This window comes from Martes martes, assembly GCF_963455335.1.
Source record: "Martes martes genome assembly, chromosome: 12".
Classification (NCBI taxonomy): domain Eukaryota; kingdom Metazoa; phylum Chordata; class Mammalia; order Carnivora; family Mustelidae; genus Martes; species Martes martes.
Genome location: NC_137900.1, coordinates 85944054 through 85969566, shown reverse-complemented (window position 1 = coordinate 85969566; position 25513 = coordinate 85944054). Strand labels below are relative to the sequence as shown.

At 43.6% G+C, this 25513-nt stretch overlaps 1 protein-coding gene across 2 annotated transcripts in view; it reads left to right on the top strand.

Annotated features, from left to right (window-relative positions):
• The window catches only part of NR6A1 (nuclear receptor subfamily 6 group A member 1), a 221230-nt gene extending 196717 nt beyond the window's left edge, over positions 1-24513 (top strand). For both annotated transcript variants that reach the window (XM_080820592.1, XM_080820593.1), the window contains 7 exons: positions 1230-1285; positions 9297-9451; positions 10826-11053; positions 12379-12633; positions 19836-19957; positions 22251-22403; positions 24138-24513. In XM_080820592.1, the coding sequence (XP_080676718.1) occupies positions 1230-1285; positions 9297-9451; positions 10826-11053; positions 12379-12633; positions 19836-19957; positions 22251-22403; positions 24138-24226 (1058 nt within the window). In that variant the 3' untranslated portion in view covers positions 24227-24513. The remainder of the gene's footprint in view (positions 1-1229; positions 1286-9296; positions 9452-10825; positions 11054-12378; positions 12634-19835; positions 19958-22250; positions 22404-24137) is intronic.
• Positions 24514-25513: the final 1000 nt, after the last annotated feature.

Genomic DNA, 25513 nt, shown 5'->3' with positions numbered 1-25513 from the left:
TTCTTCTGCTGAAGTTCATACTCTTACGCTGACATTAAAGGCTATCTCTGATCTGGCCCCTGTTGGCCTCTTCAACTTCCAAGTTCCATCTCTTGCTACTCTAAACACACACACACACACACACACACACACACACACACACACACACACACACACACATACACACATACATACATACATACATACATACATACATACATACATTGGGGACATGGGGCAGAGGGAGAGAGAGAATCCCAAGCAAACTCCACACCCAGTGCACAGCCCGACACAGGGCCCAAGATCGTGACCTGAGCCAAAACCAAGAGGCTGATGCTTAAGCGACTGAGCCACCCAGGCACCCCTTTATTGACTGCTTTTGTAGGAAGAAACCAGTCAGATCAAAATTTTGGTTAATTTTTAAAAAAATCTGTTCTCCTCATCCTAAAAATTAGACTCAAACTTAGCCTGGATATTAAAAAATACTTTTTTTTTTAAAAGATTTTATTTTTTTATTTGGTAGACAGAGAGGCAGGCAGAGAGAGAGAGGAGGAAGCAGGCTCCCTGCTGAGCAGAGAGCCCGATGCGGGGCTTGATTCCAAGACCCTGGGATCATGACCTGAGCCGAAGGCAGAGGCTTTAACCCACTGAGCCACCCAGGTGCCCCCCAAAAAACTTTCTTTAACAATGGAAATATTCTGGGCGCCTAGGTGGCTAAGTTGGTTGAGCATCTGCTGTCAGCTCAGATCACGATCCCAGGGTCCTGGGATCAAGTCCCACAAGCAGGGAGCCTGCTTCTCCCTCTGCCTGCTCTGTGTGCTGCTCCCCCTGCTTGTGCTCCCTCTTTCTCTGACAAATAAATAAAATCTTAAAAAAATAAAATACAATAAAAATGGAAAGTTCTTTCTATTCTTCTCTTTGAATTTACTGAAGCCTTCAGATGCATCATCCTGGTGAGATATTCGTAACTGTGCACAGGACTATTAATAATGCCGTCACCTTTGCTGAGCATTTTAAATGTATGCAGGTATGCAGTATGTGTCCATTGCCTTGGGGGCCCAGAAGAATCTGTTGCTTATGAGGTAGCCTACAATAATGCAAAGTGTATGTACTTTGGGTCCAGAAAGACCTCTGTTTTAATCTTGATTTCACCAATTACTACCTCGTGCTTTTGGCCAAGTAAGTTCTCTTTCTGTGCTTAGATTTCTGTGGGTATGCTTTTGACTGTCTTGACTTATGTTTCCTTCCAGCAATCAGAGAAGATGGCATGCCTGGAGGCCGAAATAAGAGCATTGGGCCCGTCCAGGTGAGTTCTAGGCCCCAGTCCTTGTGATCTGTCCTGGAAGCCCAGTGCTTTCGATGTTCCTGTAGCTACTTACCTTGATCCTCTCATCTCCTCGTGGGGGGAGCCATCTTGCTTTCATTACCATAAAATTGTCTTTAGAGCCTGGTTATGAAAGTGCTTTGAAAATCTTAAATATGTAACATAATGATTAAAGCTCTTCTTGTGATTCCCTCAACCCGTCCCAAGGATTTCACAGGAAATGAATCTAATTCTGGTTCTAAACCATCCAGAGGATTTTTATGTCAGTCACTCAAGGTGGTTGATAACTTAGCCTGGCAGAAATCAGTAAGACTACTTTGCTGTTCAGTGTCTCTCAAGATATATCAGTGGAAAGTTCATTGCCTTACTTGTAGAATAGGAATAATAAACATTCTATCCCACTGATATTTAAGTACTTACTGTGTGCAGGTCCTTTGTACTGTGAGCTCAGTCTAGTGGGAGAGACAGATGTGTGAATAGACATCCGAGTATAGTGAATGGTAACAGAGGATGCCCAGAGAGTACAGAAAGGAGGGACTTTTTTTTTTTTTTTAATTGCAGCGTTGTTGGGAACTGAAGACATTTAGAGAAGCCTTCCTAGAGGAGGTAAAGTTTGAACGGAGTCTTGAAGGAAAAGGAGGAATTAGCTATGCTGGGAAGGGTTGGGGAGCCAAATATCTTCTATTACTGTTAGACAGAACAGACAGTAAAAAGACCACAAGATGAATCTTTAAAGAATCACAGGAAGTTAATGGAGTTGGGCTGGAGCACTGGGCACATGTAGTGGAGCGGCAGAAGAGAAGGCAGATTCCTTGAGTGTGGAATCTGTTCTCTAAAGAATGACCTTGATTATAGCTTCTTAGGTAAATTCTTTGTAGGGCCAGCCTATGCCAACTTGTTCCCACTTGCCAGTAGAAGAACTTCATGAAGGTAGAAAATTGGATCTGTCCATGACCCAACAAGTGAATCCCTCAGCACACCAGTGAGCAGGACCATGCCTTAGGGGTTATTGCTCTGGACCAAGAGGCAACTACTAAAAGCTTTTAAGTAGAGAGAGACATGGTCAGATTTGCATTTTAAAAAGATCATTCTAGGGGCACCTGGGTGGCTCAGTGGTTGAGTGACTCACCCTTGATTTCAGCTCAGGTCGTGAACTCAGGGTTGTGGGATCAAGGCCCACATCAGGCTCCTTTTTCAGAAGGGATTCTGTTGAAGATTTTCTCTTTCCCTTTCCCTCTGCCCCCATGCACATGCTCTCTTCCTCTAAAACAAATAAATCTTTTAAAAAAGATATTATAAAATTACAATTAAAAAAGAAAGGGGCACCTGGGTGGCCCAGTCGGTTAAGCAATCTGCTTTCGGCTCAGGTCATGGTCCAAGGGTCCTGGGATTGAGTCTCGCATCGGGCTCCCAGCTCAGTTGGGAGTCTGCTTCTCCTTCTCCCTCTGCCGCTCCCCCTGCTTTTGCTCTCTTTCTCTGTCTCTGTCAAATAAATAAAAATAAAAAAAGAAAGATCATTCTAGCAATAGCAGTGGTTTCTGAGGAGCTGGGTGAGTGTCCATGAAACTGGAAGCAGAGGAAAAAGCAGTTCAAAGATTTTAACAGCAGTCCAGCTAAGAGATACAGATAGTGGTTTTAAGTAGGGCAATGGTAGTACAGTTTGAAGGGGAGAGAATAGATTCAAGAGAGATGTAATAGGAAAAATTAATAGGATTTATCCAGTTGAATGTGAGGGAATGAGAGAAAGACAGGAATTTGTAGTTATTTTGAGACATACGCCGATGAAATAGGGGACAGTTCCTAGCACATTATATGCACTCAGTCAGGCTGTGGGCATGTGCTGTATTCATATCTTTTTTTTTTTTTTTAAGATTTTATTTATTTATTTGACAAAGATCGCAAGTAGGCAGAGAGGCAGGCAGAGAGAGAGGAGGAAGCAGGCTCCCTGCTGAGCAGAGAGCCCGATGCGGGGCTTGATCCCAGGACCCCGGGATCATGATCTGAGCTGAAGGCAGAGGCTTTAACCCACTGAGCCACCCAGGCGCCCCTCATATCTTTTTTTTTTTTAAATCAAACATTTTGCGGCACCTGGGTGGCTCAGTGGGTTAAAGCCTCTGCCTTCAGCTCAGGTCATGATCCCGGGGTCCTGGGATCGAGCCCCACATTGGGCTTTCTGCTCAGCGGGGAGCCTGCTTCCTCCTCTCTCTCTGCCTGCCTCTCTGCCTACTTGTGATCTGTCAAGTAAATAAAATCTTTTTAATTAATTAATAAATAATCAAACATTTTTATTCATGTTATAATAAAAATTAGTTTATTTTGGTCTATACCCATATGTGTTCTTTTGTGTGTGTGTGGTAAAAAACATATAACATGAAATTTATCTCCTTAACAAATTAAGTATATGGCACAGTATTATTTGCTATATGTACATTTTTGTACAGTAGATCTCTACAGCCTTTTCATCTTATGACTGAAACTGTATACCCATTGAACAACAACTCCTTATTTGCCCTTCTCCCTGTCCCTGGCAACCATCATTCTACTTCTCTAAAAGTTTGACTACTTTTGATACGTCTTGTAAGTGGAATCATGCAGTATTCATTCTTTTGTGACTTTCTTCACTTAGCATAATATCCTTAAGCTTCATCCACATTGTAACATATGCTAGGATTTCTAAGGCTAAATATTCTGTTGCATTTATATACCATGTTTTGTTTATCCATTAATCCATCAATGGATATTTAAGTTGTTTCCATCTCTGGGGTGCCTGAGTGGTTCAGTGGGTTAGGCCTCTGCCTTTGGCTTGGGTCGTGATCTCAGGGTCCTGGGATCGAGCCCTGTATCGGGCTCTCTGCTCACAGGGAGCCTGCTCCCCCTCTCTCTGCCTGCTTGTGATCTCTCTCTCTCTGTCAAATAAATAAATAAATAAAATATTTAAAAAAATTGTTTCCATCTCTTGGCCATTATGAATAATACTGCAGTAAATGTAGGAGGGCAGATATCTCTTAGAGATCCTGATTTCAGTTTTTTGGGGTAAATACTCAGAAGGGGGATTACTGGGTCATATGGTAGTTTTATTTTTGATTTTTTGAGAAGCCTCCATACTGTTTTCCATAGTGGCCCCATCATTTTACATTCCCACCCAGCAGTGCAAAAGGGTTCCAATTTTCTGTATCTTCTCTGGTATTTCTTACTTTCTTATAATGGTATTCTGGATAGTTATGAGGCAATACCTCATTATGGTTTTGATTTGTGTTTTTCTGGTGATTAGTGATATTGAGCTTATTTATTTGTTAGGGAGCGAGGAGTTGAGGGAGCACAAGCAGGGGGAACGGCAGGCAGAGGGAGAAACAGGCTCCTGACTGAGCAGGGAGCCTAATGTGTGACTCAGTCCCAGGACCCTGGGATCATGAGCTGAGCCGAAGGCAGACGTTTAGCTGACTAAACCACCCAAGTGTCTCTTTTGCCCATTTTAATTTTTTTTAATGTTGTTTATTTATTTTTAAAGATCTTATTTATTTATTTGACAGAGAGAGAACACAGCAAGAGAGGGAACGCAAACGGGGAGTGGGAGAGGTAGAAGCAAGCTTCCCGCTGAGCATGGAGCCTGACGTGGGACTCAGTCCCAGAACTTTGGGATCACGACCTAAGCCGAAGGCAGATGCTTAATGACTGAGACACCCGGGCGCCCTACATTTATTTATTTGACAGAGAGAGAGAGAGATAGTGAGAGGCAAACCACAAGCAGGGGGAGTGGCAGGCAGAGGGATACGGGAGAACCAGGCTACCCACTGAGCAGGGAGGCTGATGCAGGGCTCTATCCCAGGACCCTGGGGATCATGACCTGAGCCAAAGGCAGATGCTTAATCGACTGAGTCCCCCAGGTGCTCCATTTTTAAATAAGATTATTTGGGGGTTTTGCTGTTGAGTTGTTGGAATTCCCGATATCTCTTGGATATCAGATATTTATCAGATAAATGGTTTGCAAATATTTTCTCTCATTCTGTACGTTCCTTTTGACTTTGTGATTGTTTGCTTTGCAGAAGCTTTTTGGTTTGATGTAATTCCATTTGTCTATTTTTGCTTTTATTGCCTGTACTTTGAATATCATATTCAAGAAATCATTGCTAAGGCCAATGTCAAGAAGCTTTTTCTCTATGTTTTCCTTTAGGACTTTTATAGTTTCAGGTCTTATATTTAAGTCTTTAACCTATTTTGAGTTGATTTTTGTATGAAGTGTAAGAACAGAATCTAATTTCCTTCTTTTGTATATGAATATCTAGTTTTCCCAGTACCACTTGTTGAAGAGACTATTCTTACATAGTCTTGGCAGCTTTGACTATATATACGTGGGTTTATTTGGGGGCTCTCTATTCTGTTCCATTGATCTATAGGCCTGTCCTCATGCCAGTGCCATACTCTTTTGGTTACTCTAACTTTTTTAATATGTTTTGAAACCAGAAAGTGTAAGACCTCTAGCTTTTTGTTCTTTGTCAGGATTGTTTTGGCTATTTTGGGATTCTTTGGGTTTCCATATGAATTTTGGGATTTTTTTTTTCTATCTCTGCCAAAAATGCCATTGGAATGTTGATAGGGATTGCATTGAATCTGTAGATCACCTTGGATAGTATGGATATTTTAACAATAATTGTCTTTTAATCTGTGAACAAAGGATGCCTTTCCATTTATTTCTTTCTTTAATTTCTTTTTTCTTTTTTCTTTTTTGAAGATTTTATTTATTTATTTGACAGAGAGAGACATAACGAGACAAGGAGCACAAGCAGGGGTAGTGGGAGATGGAAAACCAAGGGTTCCTGCCGAGCAGGGAGCCCAATGTGGGGCTTGATCTCAGGACCCCAGGATCATGACCTGAGCCAAAGGCAGACATTAACGACTGAGCCACCCAGGCACCCCAGTATACCTTTAATTTCTTTCAGCACTGTACAAGTCTTTCATCCTTTTAGTTAGGTTTATTCCTAAGTATCTTATTCTTTTTGATACTATTGTAACTGAGATTGTTTTCTTAATTTCCTTTCCAGATTCACTGTTACTATATAAAAATGCAGCTGATTTTTTGTGTTGATTTTGTATCCTGAAACTTTGCTGAATTCTTTTGTTCTAACAGTTTTTTGGTTTTCTATTTATAAGATCATGTCATCTGTGAACTGAGATAATTTTACTTCTTTCTGATTTAGATGCTTTTTATTTCTTTTACATATCTAATTGCAATGGCTGGGACTTCAGTACTGTGTTAAAGAGAAATGGTGAAAATAGGCATTTTTGCCTTGATTCTGGTCTTAGAGAAAAAACTTTTAGTTTTTCATCGAGTATGATGTTAGTGTAGACTTTTCATGTATAGCCTTTATTTGTAGTCATTCTTTTTATATTTAGATGTAGTGGAAAGTTTATCTATTGGAAAGAACTCTTAAGCATTTCCTCAATGAAAAACCTTCTCAGCATTCATTACTCAGTGTCTTTTGAGTACCCTTCTCCCACCATGGTAGGGATCTTCAGGCGCTTACGTCTCTAGACTTTCTGTTCTTTCTAGAATGGAGGGAGCTGATGCTCAGAGAAACTGATTTCATATGTCATTGCATTTGACTTTCTGATGCTGAGCATATAATTTTCCCTTTTTTTCTTACTTTAGGGAGTGTTAAGAAGAAAGAGCTGTGATCTCCCAAGCTCTTTTTTTTTTTTATTTAAGATTTTATTTATTTATTTGACAGACAGAGATCACAAGTAGGCAGAGAGAAAGGGGGAAGCAGGCTCCCTTCTGAGCAGAGAGCCCAATGTGGGGCTCGATCCCAGGACCCTGGGATCATGACCTGAGCCGAAGACAGAAGCTTAATCCACTGAGCCACCCAGGCGCCCCTCCCAAGTTCTTAACTATGTTTAATTATAATTAAAAATCAGGGATAAAATTACAATTTATTGAGTACCTGTTGTGCACTTCATCACTTTATCTTAGATTAGCCTCTCAAGTCTGACTGATTCAGTTCTGTACCCTAAGAGGGAGCCCAAACTACTCGGTAGGTGGTACTAGCTTCATTTTATAGGGGAGGGAACTAAGGCTCAGAGAACTTGAGTGACGTGCCCAACAGTATGCACCCAGTTAGGAAATGACAGATGAGATCTGAACCTAGATACAAGCCCTCCTGATATGTTCTGTCCCCTTAATTTAACAGTGATTGCCCAGTGTCCTGTGGGACTCACAGGGAGGAACAGATGCAGTCCAACTTTGGCTCCCAGCTGGAATAATCTGATTTATTAGGACTGCTTCTTAACTGATTGACCCACCCAGGCATCCCTTAGGACTGCTTCTTTTCACCTAGCTCAAGTACTTGCATGACCTCCAGGCTCTGGAATTGCTCTCACTACCATTACTGAGGCTGCTTCAGTCAGGGTCTCAGTAGATGTCTTGTAGTTTGATGGCGTCGTTTGTCTTTACATGTCTTATAACATCTGAGATTTCAGTGTTCTAAAGATCCCTAAGAGAAAAGGTTTGTTTGTTTTGTTACATGTTATTGACTAGAGAAAGACTACCCCTGTAATTCAGTATACAACCTAAGTTTAAGACAAATTGCTCAACTTCTGTACCAGTTAAATGTTTCTTGTTTTCCCTCCCAAGTCCTGTGTGCTGGCTGGCTTCCAGTTCTAGATGCCTCCTGTATTGATGATCAGAGCAGCTCAAGGTTTCCTCACAGGCTGCTAGAACAAAGAGTTATGTAGGTTTGAGTCAGACGGACTTGAAAGAAAATGTCCTCTCAGGCTTTCTATAGGAGCAAGAAATAAAAATTTATCTGGCCCTTACTCCTTCCTATTCACTGTCATTCTGTGCTGAGTTTAGCAGTTAGGCTTCAACTCTGGGTTAAACACTTTATAGAAGATGAATTTATTCACTCCGTTCACCGTATGGTAGCAGGAGCCATGGACTGAATACTTGGGTACTTTGGCCTCTTCCTCAAACTCCTCCTGAGACATAGGCACACAGTGTGATCTTGGGCAAGTCAACTCATTTGTCTGAGCTAAAATTTCTTCTTATTTATTCACTTGTCTGAGCTGAAATTTCTTCTTATTTATTCTGTAGGCTTGGGAATGTCTTTCTCATCCTGAAAATCCTTGTGAAGTGTCATGGACAGTACTTAATAAGTGAACATTTGTTTATTTATCCAATGTGCATTCTTTGAGTACTTTTTTCTGGGTTCTATTATAACTTTAGGTCTGATAGAGGGTATTTTTATGATACATTACCATAAGTGCTATAAAAAACAGCAGTGATGGTGAAGATATTGTCAACCTTCCATAATTGTTGCTATGTGTTAAGCCCTTTTCTAACCATGTGATAATGTATTAACTAATTTAATCCTCACAACAATCCCATGAGACAGATACTATAATTTTCTCTACCACACGGATAATTTTTTGTTCAGATTTTGAATTTAAGATCAAGTAGTTTAATGACTTGTACAACTAGAAAGTAGCAGAAGCTATATTGGAACAAAGGTAGTCTGACTCTAGAATTCATCCTCGTAACTACTGTGCTATTCTGTTTATCTCAGAATACACAGAATTAGAAGTGGATAGAGGAAGGACCTAAAATTTTGTCTAAGTAGTGTAGAAGGATTCACAAAAAAGGTGACATTTGAATTGGGTCTTAAAAGAGACGCAGGAGTTTGTTCTTGAAGAGTAGTGTTTCAGGGGTAGGAAAGAATAGACTCAAAGAGTGTTGAAGAACATGGAGGCTTTGTGTCTTGAGAGGAGGGTAAACGGACAAGAGGAAGGCCATAGTGAGCCAAGGTGCTGGGAAGCAAGCAACTGAGCTGTCCTAAGATGAGTGAGAAGCCCTGGAGTATGGAGATGGAGGGGAGGGAATCTGGGTATCTCTCTAGAGAGTTCTGGGAATCCTTATGAGGGTTAAATGAATTTGGTCCTAAAGAAGGAACAAAGGCTATCCTGAGCACCCAATCTAACATGTATCAATTCCTTATCAAAGATATCAGAGGAAGAGATCGAAAGGATCATGTCTGGGCAGGAATTTGAGGAAGAAGCCAATCACTGGAGCAACCATGGTGACAGCGACCACAGTTCCCCTGGGAACAGAGCTTCAGAGAGCAACCAGCCCTCACCAGGCTCCACACTGTCCTCCAGGTGAGCTTCGAGGCAAACCCAGCATCATCTAGGACCACCCAAAGAGTAGACCCACAGGGAACCTCTGGGCTAGGTATTCCTGCCAGTCTGTCTCAGCCATTACACTCTTGCTCCCTCAGTCTTTTGGGGAGGGGCCAGGATAACACAAAGCAGCATTTCACAGCATACTTTTTGTTAAAGACCTTGAAAAATGTCAGCATTCTCTTCTGCAGGCTAATAAAGTGATATTGCTGCCGTCTGTGCCCATACGTTCTTTACCTAACAGAATACCATTTTAAATGTAACTCTTCTCTCACATTGATCACAGAAATAAAACAAACCACATTGACAATATTGAATTAAGTTCTCATTTCTCTGTCTCAGCAAGAGTGAAGATTTTCACTTTATAAGTTTTAAGAAACTGAAAATTTTTAAGCTAATTAAATTTGCTATCATGGAATACTAATTTGGAGACTCTTGGTTCAAGAATATTATCTTAAGTTAGTTGCTACGTCTAAAAAATGTAGCCATCAAATACCAGGATAGATTTCCTTTTTTGCAGAAATCTCTCTTATAGGAAACAGATTGATAAACTTTTTCTATAAAGGCCAGATAATAAATATTTTAGGCTTTGCAGGCCACACAGTCTGGGTCTCAGCTACTCAGCCCTACCATTACAGAGCAAAAGCAGCCAGAGACTATATAAATGATTGAAAGTGGCTGTGTTCCATTAAACTTTATTTACCAAATGGGCCATAGACTACATTTTGTCAACCCCTGTTAACAGTAAATGCATATAGGATTTTAGATTTTAGGTGAGGATTTTTGTTTAAGGTGACAGGATGGTTAGATTTCTCCAGGAAAGAGAAGAAGGTAAGAATCTGCCTTTCTCTTGGTATTTTGTTACAACTTAATTATTCATTTGGTTGTTCCTTTTTTGTTCCTTCCTTTAAATGTTTAGGGAGTTCATGCCACATTCTTTGCCAGATTCCATGTCAGATTCTTTGCTAGGTGCTGGATTTGTCTTATGGCCTGGCAAGGCCCTTAGCCTGTCTATGCCTTAGTTTTCCTAGCAGTAAAAAAAATACATACCCCCACATTTGTGGATCATAGTTTGTGAGTATCCATTAAAATCTCTTTAAACGTGACACCTATACAAAGAATTTATTCAACCACTCTTTATTCAGTACCTGTTTTGCCAGGTCCTGGGTGTCCAGTGATAAGTCACACATACACACACCTGCAAAGAGTCCCTGTCTAGTGGGGGAGACATGCATGTAACCATTAATTATGTCCCTGATGAAGACAGACTGCATGGCTAAAAAACGCCCTAGCCACCTCGAGCAGACAGTAGACCTGCCATGGTCATGCTTGACATGAGACTTTTCTCTTCAGTAGGTCTATGGAACTAAATGGATTCATGGCATTCAGGGAGCAGTACATGGGGATGTCTGTGCCTCCACACTATCAATACATACCGCACCTTTTTAGCTATTCTGCCCACTCGCCACTCCTGCCCCCACAAGCTCGCAGCCTGGATCCTCAGTCGTACAGTCTGATTCACCAGCTGGTGTCAGCCGAGGACCTGGAGCCACTGGGCACGCCCATGTTGATTGAAGATGGGTGAGTACCCCGTTTAGCCCTTGCAACTTCACAATGACCCCTACCCCACACCCACCTCATCTCTGGCTGCTAATACCATAGGCTTTGAAATGAGTCAGGGGGGTAATGAGGAATGACTCGCCTCAGAGGACAAATCTATATTTATTTTTGACAGTCCCTTGTTTTTCTCTTGAGCATCTTTTCTCAGAGTTGGGGCTGTTTCTTAATCCTTAGGGAATTGGGATTAAAGGACTTTTGTTTCTGCTTGGGCCTAGGTAAGCCAGGCCCTGAGGTGGCCTGACTGCTTTTCTGGCTCTGAGCCAGAGATGAGCTGTAATTCTGGGAATAATTATACATCAAGTCTAGGCTCCTGAACAAGGCATTCAAGGCACTACCTGTGTGCGGACTGTCTGCATCCCCAGCCAATGTACCATGTGCGCTGGTGCCATGTGCACGGTGTACAGACCTGAGCGGGGGGAAGAAGTACTCTTGTTCCTCTGTCAGCTCTACCTGAGTAGATGCTCGCTCAGCCTCTAGGCCCATCAGTTGCTGCACTCATTACTCTTTGGGCCTGAGGCACAGGCTGTTTGTTATCAACTTAGACCTCCTAAGACGTATCCTGAGATTTCTCAAGCTAGTCTCCAGTATCAGAAGAGGAAATTCAAAGATCTGCTTACAAGAAGGCCACACAAAATCTTTATAAACCTGGGCGTGGGGTTGTGGAGACGAGTCATGCCAGGGGCCTTGAGAAGAAGAAAACTGGGACCGTGTCTCATCCAGCCCAGAGATGAGAAATGCCCTGCTCCTTCCATGCAGGGGTAGCTTACAAGGGCTGAGCAACTTTAGTTTCTGAAGTCTCTCCACCAGGGGGTGCAATGAGAGCAGGGAAAGCTAAACGTGTTTTCTCTTCTCTTTCAGCCCTATGGCCTTGGGCGCATTTCTGTGCCAGTCCCTGTGTTGGGTGGGCACCAGATCCGCCCTACTGGAGCTCTCGATGCCAAAAATAATGCAGGAGTGATGGAATTTTCTCTAACACATGGAACATTAGTGGGATGTTGAAATGTTAACATTAAAAGTCATATTCCCTAATAATTGCACAAATTTCCAAGCTTCCTTTCCCTTCAGCCTTTTCTCACCAAATCCACCTCTTAAGCCCTGAGCTTGCTGCTGGCCCCAGTCTTGCCCCTTTATCATTAGACTCAATTGAATGAAGCTGGAGACCCATGATCGAGGGCAAGGAACCCACTGCCAGAGACCCTTTTTACCCTTAGGAGTACCCTTTTCCTGTGCCCCCATCCTCCCTCTCTGGCCACTGGAAGTGATTTTCCACTGTCCCTCCCCCCCAGGTACGCTGTGACTCAGGCAGAGCTGTTTGCCCTGCTTTGCCGCCTGGCCGATGAGCTACTCTTTAGGCAGATTGCCTGGATCAAGAAACTGCCTTTCTTCTGCGAGCTCTCAATCAAGGATTACACGTGCCTCCTGAGCTCTACCTGGCAGGAATTAATCCTGCTGTCCTCCCTCACCGTTTATAGCAAACAGATCTTTGGGGAGCTGGCTGATGTCACTGCCAAGTACTCACCCTCTGATGAAGAACTACACAGGTAAGGGCTGTTGGCTGGGGAGGAAGTCCCAAGCGACCAAACCACTGTCCTCCCTGCAAGATGGGGTTGGAGTGACATTCCAGAGGATAGGAACTAAAGCCACAGACAGGCCTGGCTTTGAATCCTTACTCTGCCACTGACTAGCTTTGTAACCATAGTCAAGTCTCTGATTCCTACCTTCTGAATTTATAAAATGGGGTAATACCAGTACCTCTGCAACAAGGTAATTGTGCAAAATAAATGATACTGTGCAGCAAGCCTTAGCAGAGCGCTACACTATTATTATTATTATTGTTGTTGTTGTTGTTTTATCTCATCCGGATTACTCAGGTAAGAGAATATATCTGGGGAGAACAAAAACCTAAACTCTAAACTTCATCTATAAAGTGAGGGGCTCTGAGCTATAGTTTACAATTCAAGAATAAGATGTAGAAGTCACTATGTTACCTACTATATGCCGGGCACTGGGCTTGGTATTTTATATTACTGTCTTACTCTTTTCTCACAACCTCTAGCATTATAGGCAGTTTTGCCTATTTTACAGATAAAAAAACTGAAGTTCAGTTGACCTGCCCTTTGAACCCAGAGCCGGAATTTGAACCTATGCCTCCCTAATGTCAAAGTTTAGGCTCTTTAACTGCATCTGAGATGCAGTGGGACTAAGAGACCGAGCCACTCTCTTCAATGTTTTCTGGCATAACTTCTCATCCTATCTGGGCAGGATCCTAATCTCCCTGTCTAGCACAGAGCTTTTACTTTCTCACTTTGAAGTCCTAGAGCACACGGTGAGTCCCCAAAATCAGGACAAGTGATCTGTTGATACAACTTTTCTGGCTTATTAATTTATCATGTGAAAAATAAAGCTTAAATCGCATTTAAATAGACATTTCAATAATTCACCTTTACTGAACAGTTTTTAAAAATGGAAGTCATGAGATTCCAGAACACCAAGAAAGAGGGGTGAAGAGATACCCCCATCAGTGAAAAGTGGAGGAGATGGGGTACTAGCCCCCATACTTCTCTATGCAGGACCAAAGTGCCTTTCCTCTGTCACCCAAATGCCATGGAATAAAGACAGGCTAAGTGTTAGCCTGAGGCTGAAAGTAAAGTTCCAAGACCGTCAGGGCCCTTTGCACAACTGAGGGAGAGAGGAGTCTGGGTGCTGACACTCTGCCCTGGTTTTCTAATATTTCCTTTTCAGTGATGCTTACTGTTTTCAGGATAATCTGTAAATGACAGAGTTTTGAACCCATGTGACACTTTGTCCTGTAAACAGAGCTATCCGATTTTGCAGATGACCGAACCCCCTCTTTTGAGCCTCTAATTCATTATTTCCATCAAATTCCTATCTGCTGGTCCTTAATTCTGGGCCAACTGAATGTTTGAATTGTAGTCAGCAGACTTTAATATTGCTAGGGTTTGCAGAGCTGGCCCGTTGACTCTGTCCTTTTTATTCACCTGAAATTTGCTTAGAATCCACCAGTGCAGCCTGGGGCTGTCTAGAAAGTCAGCCTATGAGCTCTAGTTCCTATAGAATGATGGGTTTTTCCAGGCCCTCTGCAGGTAGGGAAGGTATCATTGGCCATGCAGGGCTCTTTGTGGCTTTGAGCTTCATAAAGCACCCCATCCTACTCTGTCCAGTCCCTTAAGTCCCAAGAGCAAGGCAGAGGCTAGTAAATTAGTGAGGGAACATTTATTTCTAGGAAGGCTCCTTACCAAGGAGAATGTAGAACTGCACTGTCCAATATACTACCTGGGAGCCTCAGGTGACTTTCTCAATTTAAGTTAATTAAAATTTCATAAAATTAAAAATTCAGTCCTCATTTGCACTAGCCACATTCTACATGTTCACTAGCCACACGTGCTTAGTGAGTACTGTACCAGACAGTGCAGATATAGAACATTTCCATCATCTCAGAAAGTTCTGTTGAAAATGCTGATTCTAGAACATGTTTTAGTTCTGAGGATAAGAAATAGATTTATTGTCGGGACTTACTACTCCGTGCAAGAAGCTTATGGAATCCATCCGTGGAAAATAGGAGTTAAACTTCAATACCTTCGTTCTGATTCCATGCCCATGTACCTAGGACCCTGTCGTGTGTGTCAAAATGAGGGGTGTTGGGGTTGAGATGGTGCAGACATTGTTTCTGACTCTGAGGTGAGAGCCACTATTCTCGGCTTGGGGGACTGGGAGACAAACAGAGACAGATAACAATCTGTAATCCAGGGGGATACTGGTGGAGATCGAGGGGCATATGGGGGACTGTGCAAGCACAGCCAAGGAAGTAAGTACCTCTCTTGCCTAATCAAGTAATGCTTGCCAGAGGATAAGACATTTGAGCTGCATCTTGAAGTGGGTATTTCTAGGTAGATTATAGAGAATAGGAAGAAGGCAGAAGATAAAGTTCTAGAAGTTAGAGATCCTGGATGGTTGGTTTATGCAGGGAATCAAAAGCAATCCTGTGGATTAGGGTATAGAGAGAATTTGTCTGAGAGAAATGAAGGGAGAAATGACTGGAGAAAAAGGTTTAAAAAAAAAAAAAAGCAGATCATGAAGGTGTTCAAATGCTAGCGTGGGTGGCTCAGTTGGTTAAGTGTCTGACTCTTGATTTTGGCTCAGTCATGGTCTCAGGGTCCTGGGATTGGGCTTCCCACTCAGCAGAGAGCCTGCTTGTCTCCTCCCCCTGCCCCGTGCCCACACACACACACGTGCACTCTCTCCCTCGAGAAAATAAATAAATCTTTAAAAAGAAGATTTATTAAATGCCTACCAAAAGAATTTGGATTCTATTATGTAAATGCTATTAAGTCATAAGATGCTTTTATGTGGAGCAGTTACATGGTCAGGTGTCATTTTGAAAAGATCCCTGTGGCTGCAAAGCTCAAGATGGACTGGCACGGACATCACTAGAGGATGATGGTTGGGTAGGAGGTTTTTCCATAACCCAGGTAGAAGAGAAAATGGCCTGGACGAGGCAGCAATGACTGTGGGAATAGAGAGGGCTGCACAGAGTTAAGAGATAACAAGGAGGTATAGTCAGTGGGACTTCAGGGAGGCAGAAGTTGGGGTTGGGGATGCTGCCAGGCAGGTGAGTGCGAATTCTCTTAGCCAAGATAATGGAGCCTGAGAAGAACAGGCCAAGAGATGCGCCACTCTGAGTCTAGTTTGGAGTTTGTTGAGCCTGAGAGCCCAGGAGGTCAGAGGCAAAGGAAGTATGAGAACCTCTGGAATCAGGTACATCAGAGTAAAGCATTGCTTACTCTGCTGGAAACTGAGGGTGTGGCGTCTGTAATTGGCCATATCTCTTTTCTACCTTGCCTGCTCCTGCGTTACTCCTACTCCCCCCAAATGCCTTTACTTTTTCACGACTCCTGAGTGCCAGTGAGTTCCTGCTGTCATGAAAAGGCTTTTCCCTGATGATACATGACCACCTCCTTTTCTCTTCTCAAATATTGAATCAAATTTATGGTACCCATTTTCCTTAATCAGGCTGTTATCAGACAGTGAGCTGGGCAAATTTGATTTAAAGCAGATTGTAGCACCAGTCAGTGACTGCTCCTGGCCCTAATCAAGACTCCTTCACTCTCAAGAGAAGATGCCTTGCACTAGATGGGCTTTAATGGGCACTTCTGTCTCGTGAGCAGTAGCTCCATTTCTGTCAGATCTCTGGAAAGTTGCCTCCCAGCTTCCCTGCTCACACCCTAGCTGTAAGGTTCAAGAAACAATCTCTTCTTTTTGTTGTGATAACAGGAGTGATGGTGATGATGCCATTAATAATGATAATAGCTAACAAGTATGGACTGTTCATTGTGCCAAATTCCATCTTAAGTGCTTTACAAACATTGTTTAGTCCTTACCACCACCCCAAGCAACTGCAATAATGTTCCCCTTGTTCCACAGATAAGGAGCATGAGGTTCAGAGAGGTGAAAAAACTCAAGGGTACAAACCTAGAAAGAGATGAAGTTGAGATTATCACCTAGATCTATTGTACTCCAAAGTCCAGAATCCTTACCAGTACCCTCTACTAAATAATTTCGCCTTCTAAAAAGTTCAACTTCCTGCAGTGTGTCCTAGACTTAACAATCTTACTTTCAGTCTCGGAGTGTTTACATGGGTGCTGAGGTGACAATTCCTGTAAAGCTATGACTGCTTCTAGGGGTACGTGCACTTAGCTGAATGAAAAAGAGACAACTGGACCTCTCAGCCCCCTTAATGGGACATAACTTACATGGTGTCAGCTTCAATTGCTGACTGAATGGTCCAGTGGTTTGGGGGATCTTGGCGGGAATGTTTTCTTTGTCCCAGCATGCTTGTGTAATGGGAACCTCGAAGAAGAATGGGTGTGTTTGTCCAACTCTCTGGCTTTAAATGCTGATAATTTGCAGACAGGGAATACAGGGGCGTTAGAACTGTGGAGTGGGCAGATGTGGAGGAGGCACGGCTGCAGGAGAAAGCAGGCCCATGAAACAGAGAACGATTTGTTTATCAAGGGGTGGGATGCGGGGTGTGGAGGAAAGCTTTGCAGTTGGGCTGTGGAGACTGAGTGGGGGCTACTGGGCTGGCTGCCAGCCCCCCCACCACTGCCAGGGGTCCATGATAGTTGCCTGTCCTAGGAAACGTGGAAAAGAAGGTACATGCTGTCCCCAAGAGAAAGGGCAGATTTGGGACAGAAGCTCATGAGGGGCACTCGGGAGCTCCTTTGTGTGGCTCACATCAGGACTCAGCCGGCAGTAAGTTCAGCGCTGCTGGCCGGGGGTCTGGCTGATAACCACACACCTGCGGGTTCTGTGGTGCCAGAGGGAGCACTTGGGCCGAGCGGTTGCTGATTAAGGCCAAGAACGTTATCTTTGTTTGCTACACTGCTCGGCCACAGACAGATGCTGGCATTGCCGCTCTGCCTGTGTCCTCCTTTTTGACGCCCTACCACATTTCCTCCCCACTCCAGCTCTTCAGCCAGCTACTAGAGGGAATTCACAGTAGAGACCTTTTCCCTCTCAAGAGCAGAAATAGTGATCAGAGTCCTGTGATGGGGCACGCTCTGCACTCCCAGGCCCGCTGCCTCCCACATGGCTCAGCACCGTGGAGGCACTGCAGCAGAGCCCACGCCTGACTGAGCCGGGCCCAGGGCTCGGTAGCTGCAGGAACCCAGAGCTCCTGAGGTCCCCTGTGGTGGCATGAGGCAGCCTTTCTCAGTTACCAGTTAAGGACAAGACAGGGAGTGGACAGTGTAGTGCTAAGAAGGCGAAAGGCTTGGAGTTAGAAAACTTGGGTTTAAACTTTGGCCCCACCCCACCGCCACTTACTTGCTGTGCAGCTTTGGGGTAGGCAGGATGCTCTTCTTTTGTTTCCTCATCCCTAACGAGCAGGTGATCTTACTTAGCCCCCAGGTTGTCAGGGAGGTAAAATGTGAGAATGCAGGAGAGGCCCAGGGACCCAGTAAATAACCTGTCTGAGCTTTGTTTCCACATGTGCACAGAGAGGGCTGTAATACCAATTTTGTAGATTTATTGGGAGTATCCAGTGAAATAATAAGTGTAGAATATTTAACAAAGTTAACTGGCAAGTAGCAAACACTCAACAAAGGATAGAATGATAGATAAGGTTAGTATAGTAGTTATTCAGTATCAATTTGTCTATCGGCCAGTTTGGGGAAGTATTAACAAAGTTGTAAGAGCCATTGGGCCAGGCATAGAGAGAAATGGAATCAGCCCTCATTGTTCAAATCAGCGGATGGAGGACAGAAGCCACGGGTTGTGATGGGACGTTGAGGTGAAGGGGTCAGGCTCTAGATTGCGGGTAGCTCTCCTATAGCTCCCTCTGCTGCTTGAGAAGTGCAGACGTTTCTGGCCCAGATCGGAGCCAGGCTTTCCCCCCAGGGAGAGGAGATGTGCTGCTTGCCCAGAGTTCAAGCCTTTGCAAAGCCTTCAGAGTCAACACAGAAGGCAGTAGAGCCCAGACAGCCGTTCAGGACCCTACCCACATAGGGACTTCTTGCCCAGCATAGGGCTGCAGTACTCAGGTCTGAGTATGTCCCCAGCACATAGTCCCAGTGCTGGGCATCTTTTCTCCTTCACTGAGCTGTATCTGAGGCCTATCTGGAACTCCCCTTAGTCCACTCCTAGAAGGGCAGAGACTGACCCTGATCCCAGCTATTATAAACTCTTGCTTCCCCATTAAGCCTTTTGATGCTTGGTTTGGTGGTATCTCCACCTCTGGTATAAGATATGCCCCCACTGTGACCCAGAGTATTAGTCCCCTAACCTGGGACTCCTTTTTCTAAAACTTGGTCTTTCTCTAAGGAACTTGCTTCTAATCCAAAGAAAGGAGCATGGTCTGCACAGAGTCTTATCTGCTACAGTGTGATGCTGCCCTCGGATACTGGAAGAATCAAGGGCTTGGGAGGTTAGCCTAGGTTCCAAGTTCTAGCTCTGCCACCAGCTAGCTGTGTGCTTGTGGACCAGTCCCCTCTGCGCTTTGAACTTCAGTTTCTCATCTATACAGTGGTGCTGATAATCTCACATAGCCCATGGAGCTGAGAAAACTCAATGAGAAAGTGCACATAAGTGCCTAGCACGGAGACTGGCAGGGCATGGAGGCTCAGGTAATGTTTCCCTTCCTCCCTAGCTAAAGTGAGGGATGCCAGTAAAATTTTTCATTGTGTGTAACCTCAGCCCTGCTGGAAGCCGTGAACCTAAAAAATACAATCATCAGCTTTTTCTTCACCATGGCAAAGGCTCAGGTAGAATCACCATGGCAGCTGCCATTGAACCTGGAGGCTACATCTCAGCGATAGCAGAATCTTGATAGTGTTGTATTTTTCCACATTTACATTTCAGACTGCCTTTGGCCCTTGTTACCCGCAAGCAGGCAAGCATTATTATTTTACAAAAGAGAATCTCAAAGTTTAGAGAGGTCAAATGATTTTCCCAAGGTCTTACAGCTTTTGAATGTTGGAGCTGGATGTGAACTTAGGTTTGACTGACCCCACCTGACCTTAGGAACAGCGGCTTGTCTGAGCTGCCTTGCCTCTAGACAAACCATGGATCTACCTGTCCTTCATAATGATTCTGGATTCCATTTCCCCCAAGCTCAGACTCTTCTCTATCTTAGATGCCTTAAGGAGCTGTAGGAGACCTCTTTGTTCCCTTCCTTAACCCCCACTGGCATCAAAGCCCACTCATACCTCTGTCTGTTCCCCAGATTTAGTGATGAAGGGATGGAGGTGATCGAGCGGCTCATCTACCTGTATCACAAGTTCCATCAGCTAAAGGTCAGCAATGAGGAGTATGCTTGCATGAAGGCAATTAACTTCTTAAATCAAGGTAAGTAGCTGGAGGTTAGAAAAGGGGATTTTGTTTGTTTATTTATTTATTTTGCCAGAGAGCATTTTCCCGCATGTTTCACACACCACCTCCCACCCTTTTACCCTTAGGACTGTCACACACAATCTGTCACACCATGTGGGTACCAATCCTAGAAGGCCTATGCTTTCCTCATCCTGCCCCTCTATAGCGCAGGGCATGCTTTGGATTTTTTTCTTCAAACCTAAATGCCACAGTCTCTATAACTCATAGAGGAAGGAAGAGGATTTGCTTTGTTTAGTCAGTTTTAATGCATTTAAACACAGACACCAAGGACAGTACATGCGTCATTTAAAATATGTACCAAGTTTACCAGTGGCTGAAGAAGAGCAGGGTGACTGATGAAACTGTTGGAGATAAGACGTGTGTGACAGGCTGGCAGTGGTTCTGACGGCCTCTTCAGGGCAGAGTTGGGGGGGGGGTTGCAAAACAACGTGGATCCACAACGTGGATCAAGCATGGCTTTTTTTTTTTTTTTTTTTAAGATTTTTTATTTATTTGACAGAGCGAGAGAGGGAACACAAGCAGGGAGAGTGGGAGAGAGAGAAGCAGGCTTCCCACCAAGCAGGGAGTCTGATGCGGGGCTCGATTCCAGGACCCCGGGATCAGGACCTGAGCTGAAGGCAGCTACTTGACAACTGAGTCACCCAGGCACCCCTCAAGGATGGCTTTTAATTAGAAGACTGCTGGGTGCAGTTTATGTGGGGCATTACCTACAAAGTGGTGCTTGGTAGCTGCTCGTAACTGGAGCATGAAGGAGAATTTATATTCTCTCTTTTCCAAAGTAGCATATGACTGCTCTGTTCTCACAGTGGAACAGGGCTGTTTTGCTTCCCGTGGCATTGAAATTGCTCTGTTACTATATTCAGTTTCCTAGTCCAGAGTCTGAACCCCTCCTCTGGCTTACTCCTTCTTCCAGCTGCTGCTTTGCTGTTCATTCATCTTCATTTATCTGCTGTTCCATGTGCCTCCCTTAGACCAGGCACTGTGTTGACCATTAAAGACATTAAGTAAAATAGATCACAGGTCCCTGGCTTCAAGATGTACACACTCTAGGGGTGCCTGGGTGGCTCAGTGGGTTAAGCCTCTGCCTTCAGTTCAGGTCATGGTCTCATGGTCTCAGGGTCCCGGGATCGAGCCCCATGTCGGGCTCTCTGCTCAGCGGAGAGTCTGCTTCCCCCTCTCTCTCTGCCTGCCTCTCTGCCTGCTTGTAATCTCTCTCTCTGTTAAAATAAATCTTAAAAAAAAAAAAAATGTACACACTCTAGGGGTGCCTATGGCTCAGTGGGTTAAACCCTCTGCCTTTGGCTCCGGTCATGATCTCAGAGTCCTGGGATCGAGCCCCACATCGGGCTCTCTGCTCAGCGGGGAGCCTGCTTCCTCCTCTCTCTCTGCCTGCCTGTCTCTCTGCCTACCTGTGATCTCTGTCAAATAAATAAATAAAATCTTAAAAAAAAAAAAAGATGTACACACTCTAATGGGACCTGACACATTACTTGAGCCTCATATTGGGGGAGATCAGCAACAGCTACTTGGAGGAGAGATCTGAGCTGGGCCTCAAAGGCTGGGTAAGATTTGTATAGAGAATATTTATGTCCTATTTTACGTATAAATTATATAGATAAGTTATATTTATATTCTGTGTATAAAAAGGAGTTGGTATGTGCATAGACATTATATATACACACATACATATACATTATATATAAATATACACATATGCATTTATATATAAATGAATGAGAGAGAGAGAGATCTATATAGAGAAAAGCTGGAGTGACCACCCAGGTTGGATAGTATGAGGAGATGCACACAGGAGACCATGTGTGACTTTGTGCAGCTATCAGCAGACTTTTTGATTGGCTCCAGCAAAGGGCCAGTTTAAGATATTTTGACGGATACATTGTGAAAGGGAGATTACTCAGTCAGTTGTTCAACATCCACTGGTGCCTGTTCAGTGTCGAGCCCTGTGTTGGGAGCTGTGTAGGAAGCTGAGAAAGGTGCCGCCCAGCGCTCAAGTGTCTCAGTCTAGTGACTGTCCTTCATAATTTTTTTCCTTCTTTATCTGATTTCTCTTCCCTTATCCAGAGTTTTGTTTCTCCGTGACAGAAAGAGAAAGAGATCTCCTGTTGTGACAATGTTGAATAGCTTTTAATCAAAAGATGCACATATTCAAGGAGCTCATGTTTCTTCCACAGTAGAAAGCCCCTCCTTTTCCTGTGTGGTTTTTGTTCTTGTTTTTGTTTTTCCACAGATATCAGGGGTCTGACCAGTGCCTCACAGCTGGAACAGTTGAACAAGCGGTACTGGTACATTTGCCAGGATTTCACTGAATATAAATATACCCATCAGCCGAACCGCTTTCCTGACCTCATGATGTGCTTACCTGAAATTCGCTATATTGCAGGTACAGTTTGGGCGGGGCTTGCAAACCTTCCTCGCTTCTCTTGCCTTGTGAAAGAAATGAGATAAGCAGTGTGTTCAAGATGCTCATTCCAGGCTGGTCACCAGCTGCATAAAAGAGCTACTACCATTGCCCTCAGAAAAGTTATATTATAATGAGAAATTTGTGTTTTCTTTGTAGGGAAGAGAGTTTAACATTTCCCCAGTGCCTATCACGGGCAAGGTGCTTTGTAGCCTTTTTTTTTTAATCTCGGAACCAACTCTGCAAGGCTGGTTGTTGGTGATATTTATGGTCCTTCTATGGATGGGGAAATAGGCTCAGAGTTTCTCAAATTAACTTCATTTCCTGCATATATACTTTAAAATATAGACATTAAAATGATATGTTTTATGCTATGTGAATTAGTTATATCTCAATTTTTAAAATTAACTTCATTTCATAGAATTTCTTACAGATTTTTGGAGATTATTCATTTAAAGCAATATCTTTAAAATAATTCTCAAGAATCCTACCTTTGCAAAGGAATTTTTGTTGTTATTGCTTTGTAATCTTGACCCCCTTCTGAGCTTCTTGACATTTAAATAGGTCTGTTCCAATATAAAATCCTGGGTTTTGTTTTTATTGTTGTTTTAGGTCTTCTGTGTATAGTAATAGCATATACTGAGGGAAAATTCAGAAATGTGACCTCTAAGATAAAACTGTTCTGTCAAATTCAGCCACTCAATTTTGGAGGAAAAAATTTGCAGTCTGACAAAGGAATTTTTTCCCAACTTTTTGGACCTAGGTAGTCTAGCAGATCTGAACTGGACCTAAAATATTGGAATTTTAGGGGTGCTTTGATAGTTTATGGCTTGGCATTTCCAAATCTATGTTTTACTGAATAAGGTATTAATCAGATGCTCTCTGAAATAAAGGGAGGTCAGTGGTTAATACCCCACTCTCCCCGACAGAGCTGGATTCTCAACTCTGGCCACATTTTGAATCACCTGGAAAATTTTTTAAGAATATCTGTGCTTGGATTGTTCTGCAGAGATTCTTATTTAATTGGTATGGAGTGGGACCTGGGCATCAGCATTTTTTAAAAACTCCCCAGGTGACTCAAAGGTACCAGCAGGGAGAAGAATGACAGTGTCTGGTATTTACAGAGTATATTAGCACACTGAATGCTCTGAGATGTTTTCCAGTGAAGAAACCTGTACACCTTTCTCAACCCTGAATTTCTCAAATTTATTTGCCCCTGTGACCACCCCCTCCTTCTTTTCCAGTACTTTTATTAACGCTTTATACTCTTCTAAAGAACAGAGTGCTAATTAGAGACTCTACCAGGAAAAAAAAAATATATGGTATGTTTCTCAGGGTATTTTAGAAGAAAATACCTAGGGAATACCTTTCAGTTTAACATTCCTCATCTATAAAATGGAGATAACAAGTAATATCTATCACTTGGAAATATTATGAGAATTAAATAATGCATTGTAACAGCTAGCATGGAGTAAGTAGATGGTAGCAATGATTATAGCTTGCACTGTTACTAGACTCTCTAGGGTACCGACATGGGTCTGGGTATCAGGTGGTTAGCACAGTTTGTCTGATACTCCTGTCTTTGTGATACTCCTGGCACTTTCTTGCTCTAGTCCCTCAAAAAGGCAACATTCTCCCTCCCCCAGCCCGAGAGGAGGCAGACACACTCTTCCACTGCAGCCATTACTAACCCTTCTTTTCCCACCTTGTTACCAGGAAAGATGGTGAATGTACCCCTGGAGCAGCTGCCCCTCCTCTTTAAGGTGGTGCTGCATTCCTGCAAGACAAGCGTGGGCAAGGAATGACCTGTTCCCGGCGCCCCTCCTCGGGCCAGCCATGGCGCCTTGGGTGGGCAGAACAGGCTCCGGAGGAAAGAGCCAGAGAGACCAAGATGGAGGCTGTGGAGCAGTGTTTCCAGTTGCCTCCATAGCAAGAAGAGTTTTTGTTTGTTTGTTTTTTTAACCTCATTTTTCTATATATTTATTTCACGACAGAGTTGAATGTATGGCCTTCAACATGATGCACATGCTTTTGTGTGAATGCAGCCGATGCATTTCCTTGCAGTTTACAGAATGTGAAGATGTTTAATGTTATAGTGTTGTCATTGTTTAGAGATAGTTCTTTTGTATTTTGAGGGAGAGGGTGGGATGGGGCTGAGATGAATATTTCCATAATGTTGACAAAGACGACTACCTCAGTGGAAAGGGAGGGGTGTAACCATCCCTACTTTTTCCACATGTTCTCAGCAGACTCCTGCATTAGTCTGTCAGAGAGCAGACTGCCTTTTTCTAGTCACAGAATTACCGGGTAAAAGTAAAAGAGCACACCATAAAGGGGCAAAGTGGTGTTGGGAGATTTATTAAGCAAAGTGGGTGAAATACTGGAAACAGGATATGAGGATTTAGCATTCTCTTTTCTTTGGAAAGCATGGTAGCTGAGGGAGTAGAGTGCAGTGACCGAATCTAAGATGTCCTCCCTCCGAACAACTCTTCAGGGAGAAGGGTTTCTGTTCTCACACCATGCTGTGGGCTCCCCCCACCCCCGCCGTCCGAACCACCACTACTGGTTTCTGCTCCTGTCAACTTTTTATCCACACGTGGTCCTGGCAGTAAGTTAATTCTTGGGACTTGTCTGCTAGCTCCCTTGGAGCTCACAGCTACCTAGTGTCTTTACCTGAGTCTACCAAGGTCTGCCTTCCTCAGACTCCTTGCCACTCTGTCTTACACATTTGACTTCCTCTTGGCCCTTTGAAAAAACAACTGAACAAAATGTCATGCTCTGAATCCTGGTGCCCACTACTGATTTATTCTCCTTTCACCTTGCTTTTTTTCAAAGGGTAGTGGGACAAAGGCCAGACTGCTAAAAGAATAAACAATCTTCCTTTCCCTGTTCCCCTCACCCCATCCTGTTTCATCCTCAGGACTGAATCCAAAACCTGCCGTCTTTCATACAGTGGGAAGGACCATTCATCCATCAGCTAAACGGAAGCTTTGCCCCTTCATTCTCCTCCCAAGTTCTCCTAGTCTCTCCAAAATGAGACCAGGTTTCCTTAGAACAGAAAGCCCAAGTACCAGAGTTGGCCCACCTGCCCA